Below are 13072 nucleotides of genomic sequence, written 5' to 3'. Positions count from 1 at the left end.
CTGCCAACACAGTTACTTTATTACTTAATTAAATAAGTACTTTAAGTAGTACTAATACAGTGAACAGAACTCCACACCTTTTTTATTAAACAAAATGTGTACACACAAACATTTATTAATTAACTTGTGATGTTCATAAACTTATACACATTTCAGATTTAGATTATGTGCTTTCTCTGGAACTATGGTTCATGATACAATTAAACACATGGAGTTACACAGGTTAAAATCAAGTACTTATGAACATCGTTAGGGCTTGACCACTTTCATAACATAAAAAATATATATTTGTGTGTGTGTGTGTGTGTGTGTGTGTGTGTGTGTGTGTGTGTGTGTGTGTGTGTGTGTGTGTGTGTGTGTGTGCGCGCACACACACACACACACACACACACACACACACACACCATGTTCAACTAAATATTGAAATAATTTTAGCAGCTTGCGAAGTCAAGGATATTCGTATTGGGTAACCATTTTATAAAAGTTTTGTAGTATTGGATTGAGCAGACAGGTCACTGAGCCAGGTGCTGCACTTTACATTTATCAGATGAAGTCGGTAGTAATGAGATATGAGGGCATGCTCTAAAAGTAGTGCCTCCAAGTTTGTTATTCTGTTCTCAATATTGGTCGTGGAGATATTACATGTCGTGCATGTTACTCAGTTGACTTTCCCATTTCACTGATGCAAGTTGCAACCCTGTGCTGCTAGAGAACTCAAAATTGTAGCACGAACATGATGGTGTGTAATGTAACTATGTTGATGCGTGCAGAACAATGTGCTGTAATCGAATTTCTAACCATTTAAAACTTGCCTCCAATTGAAAAGCTGTGTATGGTGATGATTGTAATGACATTTTAATGTGTCATAGTGGGTTGTTCATGCTTGTAATGAAGGAAATTGTGATGCTAGTGACCAAATATGGCAACCAACAAGACTCATTAGACTCTGTTTGATGCACTCATCAGAGAAAATCATCAGATAACACACTCCTCTCTGGAAAGAGTGGCATATCACGTGAGCATGTGCAGACCATCATTGAAGAACTACAGTAGAGGAAACTGGTGACTGCCTCAAATGCTAACTCCCGGCTTTAAACAGAGGAGATTGGACATCTGTCAATAATTTCTTTTGTGTTCTGAGTGTCATCAGCATTGTGATAGATGATGGAAGCTGGGTTCACAATTTTGACACCAAAACGTAGTTCCGCCACAAGGGATCACTGACACCAAAACAGTTCAAGACTCTGTCCTCAGCAGGCAAAGTCATGCTCACAGTGTTCTGGGATGTTCAAGGTGTGGTGCATTTTTTGTGGAATGTCGAAAGACCCATGCCATCTGGCCATCGTGATTTAGGTTTTCTGTGATTTCCCTAAATCACTTCAGGCAACTGCCGGGATGGTTCCTTTGAAAGGGCTGACTTCCTTCACCATCCTTCCCTTGATCCGAGAGACCGATGACCTTGCTGTTTGGTCTCTTCACCAAAATCAACCAACCAACAAAGAGTACCTGCAGAGAACTGACAGTTGGTGCTGGGACTGGCAGGTGACGTTCAACATAAACATATGTAACATGTTGCAAAATAGACATAAATAGCCATTACTGAACAATTATATGATTGTTAAACAATCAGTGTAAATATCTACATCCATTACATGCCTAGGAGCATGCATATGGAATGATTTAAAATGTAACAACTACATACAGTTAATTGTAGATACAAAACTGATATTCACCGACAGAATCTTCAGGACATGTGATCCACAATGTAGAAGGTAGCTCACAGATCACTCATTTGACCTATACTTTAGAACTGCTGGTCAGTCTGGGTACCTTACCAGATAGGATTAATTGAAGAAATGGAGAAGATTCAAAGAAGAGCAGCAGGTTTTGTTGCAGATTTGTTTAGTAAGATTGAAAGTGTCATATAGATGCTTATCTAGCTTCAGTGACAGACACTAGAAGAGACACATGCATCATGCTGTGGTTTATTGCTGAAATTCGAAAAGTATATGTTGTTAGACCCTTACTGCTAGGTACATCTCATGAAAAAACTGGAGATGACAGAGAGATTTACAAACAGTTGTTCTTCCTGTGCACCATTTGTGTCTGGAGCAGGAAAGGTGGGAAGTGACAGTTGTCAGTTGTAAGCAAAGTGTGGATATAGATACATATAATGCTCATAAGTACCCAAAATTTCTCCCATTGTGTTTTGTGCAATAGTAGCGAGTGGTTTGGTAGTTGAGAAGAGTGGACTCCAAACCAGCTATCTACCAGCATCGCATGGATTTTTTTTTATGATTCCCAAAGTACCTGGGAGTAAATATGAGGATGCTTCAATCAGGAAAATTATCGCTTGCTCTTTGGGTGTCTTTGTCAGCTAAACAACCAAACTTCAGAGATGTCAATGATGACCAAAACTAACTTGTAAGCTCCAACTGCTAACCCTTCGTCCTACCCTCCACCCACTCCCATTACCCCTCACTCCCACTCCCACTCTCACTCCCTCCATTCCTCTCTCTTTCTCCCTCCCTCCCTCCCTCCATTCCTCTCTCTTTCTCCCTCCCTCCCTCCCTCCCCTCCACTCTCCCCCTCTCCCTCTCCCTCTCCCCTACCCCTCAGCAGCTGACAGCCAGAGGGGCCAAGCGGTTCTAGGCGCTGCAATCTGGAACCGCACGACCTCTACGGTCACAGGTTCAAATCCTGCCTTGAGCATGGATGTGTGTGATGTTCTTAGTTCAGTTAGGTTTAAGTAGTTCTAACTTCTAGGGGACTGATGACCTCAGAAGTTAAGTCCCGTAGTGCTCAGAGCCATTTGAACCTCAGCAGCTGAAGAACAAAACTCCCAACCATGTTGTATCAAACATTTTAAACAATGAATGTATTACTCTTGTGTCATTTTCTCATGGTCACCTGTTATATTGGAATATTAATGAACAGTCATATCACTACAAAATTATTTGTATAGTAAAGATAATTTAAAATTTTCTTCAGTTTTGAAGTGATAAATTAATTGCTACACGAGAGATGAATGAGTAACAATTTTTGAATATATTGAATTTTGCTTTCAGCTCATGCAGAACGACAAGCTGTTAATTCTACCATTCAAGGATCAGCTGCTGATGTTGCAAAGAAAGGGATGGTGCTTGTGGAGTCAAGATTAGCTGCATCACTTTCACATAATCCATCTGTGGTGACTAGGGCACAAGATCAGAGAACCAATAAACTAAGTGTTACAGCACCTAAAGCAGAGTTAATTTTGCACTTGCATGATGAACTCTTATATGAGGTAATAAACACTCAATTAAAAGTGGATCTCATTAACTGTTTAAGTGTTCTTAGTACTCCAAGAAAGGGAGACAGAAAGAATGGAGAAAAAGATGAAAAGCAACAATTAAATCTATTTTTAACTTTTAACTGCTGTATTTACTAGTGCAGTACAATAGCATATATGCAGATTCTGAAAGATATTTCCATATATCTTCATATTTTCTCAAAATTTTGAGTTTCTCTCTCTCATTGTTAACCTATTTTTATTTCCTGATATTCCTTCAAGAACACACACATCACAATTGTTGATCCTTACATGGTATGTAGAAAAAACACCAACATTGTCCAATTTATGTGGAAGACTAAATTGCTTATTTTTCAAGACGGAACACATGCGCCGAAATGTGTAGTTAAAGCCCATTGGGTCACCCAAGTTTCTTCACATTGTATTAGGTATCCTAATTGATTGTGGAAATGATTAGCTGTCGGTGTGAGATGTATGCATGAACTGTATATGTTTAAGAATTATTGTACTGAACTGAATGGTAAACTTAATTTTTTCAAGAAGAAATCAATGTATATGAATTCATAGTTTGAGCACTGTGGGATGTCAAAGTTTGAAAAACACTCAGATATGATGATGAGTGTGTATTTCGTGTCTAATTTAAAAACCTAATAACAGCATCACATCGTGCTGAGACTGATGCACATGAAGAAATAAGTGCAACTTTGAACTAGGTATTTCAGTCACAGTATGGATTCATGCCACAAGGCTCCCTTCCAATGTTTCAGTAGCAGCTCACATCATAGCAGCCTACAAATAAAAGTCAAGAGTGGTAAGATCTAGCGACCACAAGGGCCAAGAAACAGGTCTCCCTGTACTCTGAATGTGTTATCCTGAAGGTGGGGCACATTTGTATCAAAGTGGAGTGCCATCACTTTCCAGCCATATTACCTGATGAACCTGTAATGGCACATCTTTGAATAGGATAGGAAGAACATCTCCCAGTTAAATGAGGTACATTGGCCCTGTTAATCTGGTTGAGATTATATACGGCCAAATTATCTGTCCACACAGTCTCTCTGAATCCTATGTTGGTTTTTTCTAACTACTTATTGCACAGAATTTTGTCCACCCAAATATGAGTGTTGTGTGAGTTCATGCCATCCTGAATCAGCATACCTTCATTGGTGAATAGCACCAAAGTTGGATAGTGACATTACAATATGCAATGCAGTAAATACCATTGCACAGACTGTAAATTTCATTGGTAGTTCCCCACTACTATTGCCTAGACTTTCTACAGATAGTGTGGATGTGGTAGTATTTTGCAGACAACACTCCAAGTTTTGGCATGACATATCCCAACAGTTCAGCCATTCAGTGAGTGATGGTGGATGGTTCCTTTTCAAAGTACCTAAAAATGACCACCTCAGTGGCAGTTACCAAGCATGATGGAAGGTCCACTTCAGCCTTTTACCTCTAATACTAGACAGGACTTCAGAATAATTGACACAGTATACAGAAGGTCTTCCATGCACACACTATTCTTGATGGAAAACTTTTTCACATACATCCTCACAACAGCTCTACTATTGCCATTGACATTCATAAGTCTGCCTCCAGTCACCTGCCCAATGCAGAAAGAAAAGTGATATTCATAACACCTTCAGAATACTGGGAAATTGACAGTGCTTCACAGGCATGTTTTTACCATTACCAGTATTTCTTCTTTCTTGTAAAGTAGTTCAAAGCATGAATCTAATACTAGGCCAAAGAAAGACTCTAAAGGTTTAACATTAGTGCAGTGGGGTGTTAAGTACATGACTACGCATGTATTCAGCAGCCTGCCAGAGTATATTAATTGTCTTTTGGGTAATGTAATAGGGTCAATGATTGATTTTGTGAACTTTTTATTGGGCAGCTACCTCAACTCCACTGAAGGATATCTTCACAGAAACTGTTAAAATTAATGAAGTAGGTAATGATATAATTAATATTAGCACTGTAACATGACAATCTTTTATAAAGTTAAGTCATTTGATTGCATTGCACTTAAAAATAAAATGTACAGTTGACAAAACAAAACTTTTCACATGTCTTCATAAGTTAAGGTACCTTCGGTTGTATACAGCTTGAACCAGTGGGAACATAACTCATATTGGCAACAGCAGTGGCACCATGTGTAGTGCACTGTTAGCAATGTGTTTTTTTCCCTTTTTATCGTAATGATTTTACTTATAGAACTTTTTTATTTTCGGTAATTGCAAATAATTACCACATATTGTTTTATGTATACACTGTAACACTTACTTTTATCTGTTTGAAACACAAAGATCTTTCTGGCCTGACTATACAAATAAGATCACCACTATGTAGTTACTTGATATCCATGTGACTGCATTCAAGGATCTGGATTTCCACAGAAGAAAGGTTCATGTTCCCTTGATACCATATTTTTTACATTTATTGGTGTACTGCAAGTGTAACATGAATATATTCAACGTATGCTGAACATGATAACTCACTGTGTTACAGGTGAGTATATAACAGACATCATTTACTGCCAGGATGTCTCAGGATATGCAGGCCATGAGAGATAGCTTCCTGACACTCGTCCAGTATAATGTTTTCAGTACGGTTTCCCAATGAAGTGATCCAGTTGCAGCAGGACCATTCACCAGTTTACATGAGTTGAATTATTCAGCCATGGTTTTCACAACAAGCTGATGTCAACCTGATTAATTGGCATGTTTGAGCGCCAGATGTGAACCCCACTGAAAATTCGTGGGCTAAAATGAAGCCTCACATGAACCTGATGTTAGCCAACATCAGTCCCCAGACCTGGTGTCGTACACATGGGAGAGTCTCGCAGACAATGGAATGTATTTCCAGAGACGGCTCAAACAAGTTAATTTGAATAGAACTAGAAATGACATCCTAATATGAGACAGTCAGAAAAAACACTTAATGTTGACCAATATCAGAACAGGTAAACCCTAAAAAAATAATCTCCTCTTCCTTACTGCCTCTCCAACATTTTCTGCATTTACTGTGCCAAAGAAGTGCAGTCAGGACATACAAAAGCTCTTTTCCATTTAGGATTATTACATGTTATTGACTTCTTCAGACTGCACATACAACGCATTGTCCTGAATTAAATTTGTGTCAGACTGTATTTTTTGTCTTTTTATTTTTCAAGAACAGATTTTGTCTCTTTTGACTCTGCTACAACTTTCATATATTTGAATTGTTTCAAACATTCCCTATATGATGACAATGTTATCCACTTAACAGATTCAGAACATGCTAATTTTATTAGATCAGGTTGCCTTTGATGTGGCTTCCTGATTAGGACACCAGTTTCATCTTGTAAGTACAACACCAGGTGTACTGCAAAGTCATCGTCTCTAAGTATATGCTGTCCCATCTTCCAGAGGTCATTCATAGCATTTTCCATTGTCAGTGCTGTCAAATAGGCTGTTCCAAATAACCTCATAATCAAAAAAGAGGGTGCTACTTGGTCTGGGTTACTTGCCCACCAGGTTTCTATTTCTCAGGGATAATGTGTTTTAAATGGCCCCATGAATTCTGGACAAGAAGTGTGTATCATATGGGGAATATGGTGATATAGAGATGATGTGTTCACTGTCTTCTTTAGCTTTGTCTATCACACAAATGTAATATAATATCCATCAAGTATTAGCACAACAGAATCCTCACCAGGTGGCTTCACAATGTTCACAAAATTGTCAGACAAATTAGCAAACATATGAGTCTAAATCCAGCTACTATGGTGCAAGATGAAGTTACCCTAATATGAGATACCTTGTCTTAATGTGTGGTATAACTGCACAATGGGATAGCCATGGTAGTACATGTTAGGAATAATCCATCTTACATTAGAAACCTAGACTCATACTGCTCGATTTGAAGGCCAGTTCATTACAGACTCGGTGAAGAATATAGTTATATGAATATTGTTGCAATAGCTACTCAAAAGCTCCTGCAAGCACATACACCCAAAAAGCTTGAAAGTGAACTCTTCTAGAATCAAGGATTCTTGACAGTATCCAGCTCTGTAACAGTCTGCTCTCCACCTCAGGTGCAATGAGACCTAAGTTCTGATACCTCCCAACAGAGCTGAGCACTTTCTTCAGTCAGTATCTAACTTTCTCCCGTTAGTGAACTGTCGTGTAATAATCACCTTTCCTTTATGTTCAAAATCATTTTCAGTAATAATAGTATCTTTTGGGTAAATTATAAACAATGTCAAATCAAAACATAAATAGTCATTTTCTCAAAGTAAATTCTAATAGCAGTAAGGCAAATAGTGGTGCATTCCACCATCTGGCTTCAGAAGTTTCATACCTGAAGACCAATAACATCATTGAGTTCTATTTCCCTTGAAAATTATGGAGAAACAAACTGTACTTTTCCATTGGAAAACCATGTTCTAGGCTTACACTGTCAGTCAGCAGGGTGTGCAATTTCGTAGCTGCATATCTCTTTCGGATCATTGTATACATCTAACCAAATTTTAATAAATATTGTCTGACAGAATTTAAACATCTTCTCTGTTTCTCAATTTCATCTTAATAATTTTCTCTGCTGTATCTATTGTCCCCTTCTGTCTGATACTTCTGTGAATAGTTTTATGCATACAGACAAAGCTTTCTCTTTGGCAAAGTAATATGAACCTGATTGTTTTCAAAATGAAAAGTCATAGTGAATTTTGGAATTCCCAAATGAAAGGACAAAAAGATTGTTGTTCAGCCTGACACTTACATTTGAGTGTGTAAGATAATAATAAGTATGTAATTTCCAGTTTCATTCATGCCATAGAGTTGAGTAATTATTCAATTAATTGCTCTCTGCTACATTTGAAATACAAGTTTCGTAAAAGATAAAACCAGAAGTATAACCCATCTAAAGTCACGTACTGCTCAACACAACAATATTCTCTCATCCCTATAAAACAAAGGCCCTCAAAATAATTTGGATAAATTTGATTTAAAATTTTATGAGTTTTTTGATAAAGTTTTTTAGCTCATTTAAAGACTAAAAATAATATGCACCATCATTGTACTTATCAAGACAAAGAAGCTACCACAGAAAGGCCATTGGCACCTACCATAGTGGGGACATAAAAAAATATTGGTCGGATGGTGAAACCCAAACTGTGGCTCAACAAGTAATAAACAAGCAATTTGATCATGACCTACTTGCACAGTGATGTAATACCTCCTTTGGACCGCATCTAGTACTGCTGGTCAAATCACAACATATTTCATTATCACTGTTGATATCCTATGCATCCGTGTATAATATTTAATTTGTATTAATTTCAAATGTTGTATACAGCACATCTCACCGGTATAATAATATGTTGTCACAATAACGTAACAGGGGCATTAAAGTTTTGCCAAAAACTGTGTGTAACTGTACTCACGGAGATTGCCCAATGTGGGACTTCGCCATTCTCCATGCAAACAGTTTTCTTTTGTTGACCACACTTCAAGGACTTCATTCAAAATTCCAGATTTTATATAGAATCTGTAGAATACAGTTCATGCACTCTAAAAAGAAAATATAATTACATATTATATTCTACCCTAGTCATTTTAAGAGTTCTTAAGTTTCATAGACATGAATGTGCCTACTGCAAAATTTGTGTTTTGTGGGCAGGTTCCAGGTTTTGACTCAAATTTAGTTTTATTACTGTCAACAAACATGGTCCCTCAATTGGCAGCCATACAGAAATTAATATTCAAAATAATTAAAGCCAGTTTTAGCATAGCAGTGTAAGCAAACAATTAATTCCTACACAGATAATGTTTTATTTGAGCAGTGGCATGGTCCAGTACTCTAACTTGCTAATGTTTAATTCCCCACATTTATCTAGTTTACACAGTCTGTTGAATAACAGTCTCTCTTATAAAGAACAGTACAACTGTTCATGCTAACTCTCAATGAATAAAATGCATCTCCACAACTGCAAACTATTTTTACTAAAAATGAATAAGTACAAACTGCCTACCACATTATCACAAGTTCACCAGTGACTCTTAGCTGCACAGTTCTTACCCCAACTAAGGACACCAACAAGAGACTGTTCAATCTGCCCTGCTCTCTTCCTCCTCATCTTGATCATGTGACCAACCAAGGACACCAACAAGAGACTGTTCAACCTGCCCTGCTCTCTTCCTCCTCAACTTGATCATATGACCACTGTTTGAGTCAAGTTACCTCCTAGACCACCAATCGAAATTATTTACAGTTTTTGAACATATGTCACATCAAACAAAAAGAAGATATATTTTGCATTACATCTGCATTCCAATATTATACAGATTTTCTATATAGCTGAAATTATGTCTTTTGGATAAGTATTTTACACTATGAACAGAAACTGCTGGACCTTAGTCAAGTTCACACCTTATTTCTCCATGCCCCGTGTTACTGATTTAGTGAAATGACACACTCACAACATTTCTTATTAATACATATAAGTAAAAGACAATAATATGAACTATTTATGCAGAGGCTAATCTTTTTATGTAATTGTAGTGAATTGTTTTGGTGTGCAACCATTGTAGTATGATGTTTTTGTTTATAACAAATTTCTCTTTTGGTTTAACAGTATGTCACATAGGCCCATTGTACGGCCGTCTTTATTCTCTGTATATGGCCCGTCATGTGTATAATCATAAAATTTTCTTTTGATAAGCAATATACAAACTTTAATAACATTATTCATTTTAGTATTAATTGTTTGGTAAATACTTTATTGGACTTGTCATTTTATTGTGATTTTTTCTAGTATTCTTTCATCAGTATATAATTTGCTGTTGGATGCACTCAGAACTTTGCCATGTGAGCTGCTGCCTTTTAGCACTTGGCCATGAAGTGTACTTAATGATGCAAGATTTCTTGAAAGTGGTTGCACAGCCATCTGCAGCTCAGTTGTTCCAACCTTCCTACCAGCATACATCTTACTTAGTTTATACAGCCACCTCATTCATCAGTTATGTGTAGCTCAATCCAGCCTTCATTCTCCCTGTTCAATTTATACATATAAAACCTTTGGCCTGTAGCGTCACAAGCTCTGGCTAAAGGATAGCAGCAATAGCATTTTCAGTTTCCTTCTGTAGCTCCTCCAGAGTGTGAGGATTATTTGAGCACACCTGAGGCTTCAATTTTCTCCATAGGTAAAAATAACAGGGAGAGAGAGTAAGTGATCAATGTGGCCAGGAGACTGAACTTCCTATGCTGATTGTCCTCTCATCACGCAACACGTCATATGCTTGTGACAGGTTTGTCAGGGTGATGTGTGTGTGATTTGATCCACATATGGATTAAGCAGATTCCAGACATAGCAGTGTTAACACTCACTTTTATGGCCCAGGTATCGTTTTGTTGATATGTCTCTCTTCACTTGCGTCTGGCTTCCAACTCCGTCCATCAACACCTTGCCTGCCACTTCGGGAAACAACTTAATGCTGCTATTGCATTTGAGGGCAAGGTAAAAAGGAGGAAGAGGGATGTACTGGAGGAGAGGGTGTGAGTACACAGGGATGAGTGAAGTTAGGGTCATGAGGCAGAGGTGGAGGTTGGTGTGGGGCAGATGCTAGCTGTGATTTGGGCAAGGAGGATTATAGTATCAAAGCATATGTTGCAAGGTTAACTGTAATTCAGAGAAGCTTTTGTTTGGCAGAAGGACCCAAGTGGCACAGGCTGTGAAGCAGCTATGGAAATCAAGCATGTTGCACTCAGTGTAGTGTCCTTTCATTGGGTAGTCAGCTCTGCTATTGGCCACAGTTTAGAAGTGGCCATTCATTCAGCTGGACATAAGATGCCATACAGAAAATACAGCAGAGCTGGTATATGAAATGATTGCCTTGAAGGTGATGCTACTGCTGATAGTATAGTATAGGATAGAATAGGATAGGATAGGATAAGATAAGATAAGATAATCCTGTGTTGAGACTGGAATAGGATGTACTTTGGATGGAAGGGCTGGGGTAGTATCAGACAATTCTAGATTGTTGGTCTTCTGCAGGGGTAAGTGTAATGATGGATTAGGATACTACATAGATTTAGTGGATGACAAAATACCACTTTTGGATGACTGGGGAGGATGTTGGGTGGGATGTTCCTCATTTACACACACAGTGGTAAGTAGTCAAAGTCCTGGTCATGGATGTGGTTCAGTTGTTCCAGTCTCCGATGATACTGAATGATGAGGGGAGTGCTAATTTGCATCTTGGTTCCTGGGGATGACCACAGGCTTAGGGCATTTGTGCATACGTCTCTTGAAATTATCTATGGACTCTGTGTGGTGGCGCCTGTCTGTGGAGTCTTCGTAGACCTTAGGATCATGTGCAATACATTGCATGTCACTGCAAATGTGCCATCCAAGGCTGGTCATACTGTATGGGAGTGACTTTTTGATGGCTTGACATGGACTGAGGTGTGGATGGAACAATTAGAGGGGTGGAGTCACTGCTCAGAAATGTGGCACATATGAGCTGAGGCTCTCTTGGTATTCTGGCATGTCTAGTACAAAATTTTATTGAGCATAGAGTCTTATTAATATGTCACTGTTCTTGCTGAAGTCATATCGTAAAATGTGACTTGTAATTATTCTATGCCCAAGCTTTTAGTTGCACTAATAAAATACCTTTTAGTCCTTTAAATGAAAATAAGCTGTCAAACACATAATATGTGGATCAGCTGCACACCATAATTGGTTTTCTTTAGTCCATACAGCTATCTCATAGTGCTCAGTAAACCAGATTGTTTCTGATATTAATTTGAGTGAATCTGTTAATTCTTAAATTTTTAATTTTTGTAATTGTTATCAACATTCTTAGTTACTGTGAATCCTTTCTTGCAGGTATCAAAAGGGGAACTACAGAAGGTAGCTCAGATTGTTAAATCTGGAATGGAATCAGCAGCAATCCTTTCAGTGAAGTTGCCAGTAAAGATAAAAACAGGCAATTCTTGGGGATCCCTGAAGGATATGGAAATATAGATATCTTCTGTTCAAAATGTTGAATTAAAGCAAATAATAATATTTCTGCAGTCACTAACTGATATGACCCCACCTTAAAAAAAGAAACTATCATTTATTGTATACAAAATCATGAAAACATTCAATTATTTTATTATTAGAGTTAAAAATAATGTGTAAAAGATTGTTGCAAGCATGTTGTTCCGAGAATTTTTTTTTCCATTTATGCCATGTTCATATTTTGTAAGTTTTTTGAACACACTGTTTTATTCTTTAACTGCACTTTTTTATATCATTGAAAATAAGGAAAAACCGTTTTCTGTTATTTAATGAAAGATTTTTTTTTTTCAAATTATATTGCATGACTATGGTTTTGGTAACTGTATAGTTATTTCAAGTGTCTACAGATGTACAGTCTAACTTTGTAATTTTGTTGTTACACTTTTAAATTTAAAAAAATCTAGTCATCTGTACTTCTCTTGACTGTTTCTTGAATATGTGTATGTGGCTTACTTTAATTTATTGGAATGAAAATAAACACATTTCCGTAATTTTTTAGATAAAACATCTAAATCTCTAGTGATTGAATAGAAATATATACATGCACTATGCTTTAATTTTTTTCATTGGAACACCTGATTATTAGTATCACCTGATTATTGTTTTCCTTCATATGTGCTTTATTTTTTTTAATACTGTTTGACATGTAGTAGCTTTTTGTTTTGTGTGAGTAGCAGCCTGATAATAGCAGCTGAAATCTGTAGTGAACATATTTTTATTTGTTTCCC

At 37.4% G+C, this 13072-nt stretch overlaps 1 protein-coding gene across 1 annotated transcript in view; it reads left to right on the top strand.

Moving 5' to 3' along the window:
- LOC124803348 (DNA polymerase theta) overlaps positions 1-12559 on the top strand; it is a 347939-nt gene extending 335380 nt beyond the window's left edge. Inside the window, exons 27-28 of the mRNA XM_047264537.1 lie at positions 3069-3286; positions 12168-12559. Coding sequence (XP_047120493.1) covers positions 3069-3286; positions 12168-12305 — 356 coding nt within the window. The 3' untranslated portion in view covers positions 12306-12559. The remainder of the gene's footprint in view (positions 1-3068; positions 3287-12167) is intronic.
- The last annotated feature ends 513 nt before the right edge of the window (positions 12560-13072 follow it).

The sequence above is a fragment of the Schistocerca piceifrons genome, chromosome 1 (genome assembly GCF_021461385.2).
Source record: "Schistocerca piceifrons isolate TAMUIC-IGC-003096 chromosome 1, iqSchPice1.1, whole genome shotgun sequence".
Classification (NCBI taxonomy): Eukaryota; Metazoa; Arthropoda; class Insecta; order Orthoptera; family Acrididae; genus Schistocerca; species Schistocerca piceifrons.
This window is presented reverse-complemented; position numbering and strand designations above follow the sequence as displayed.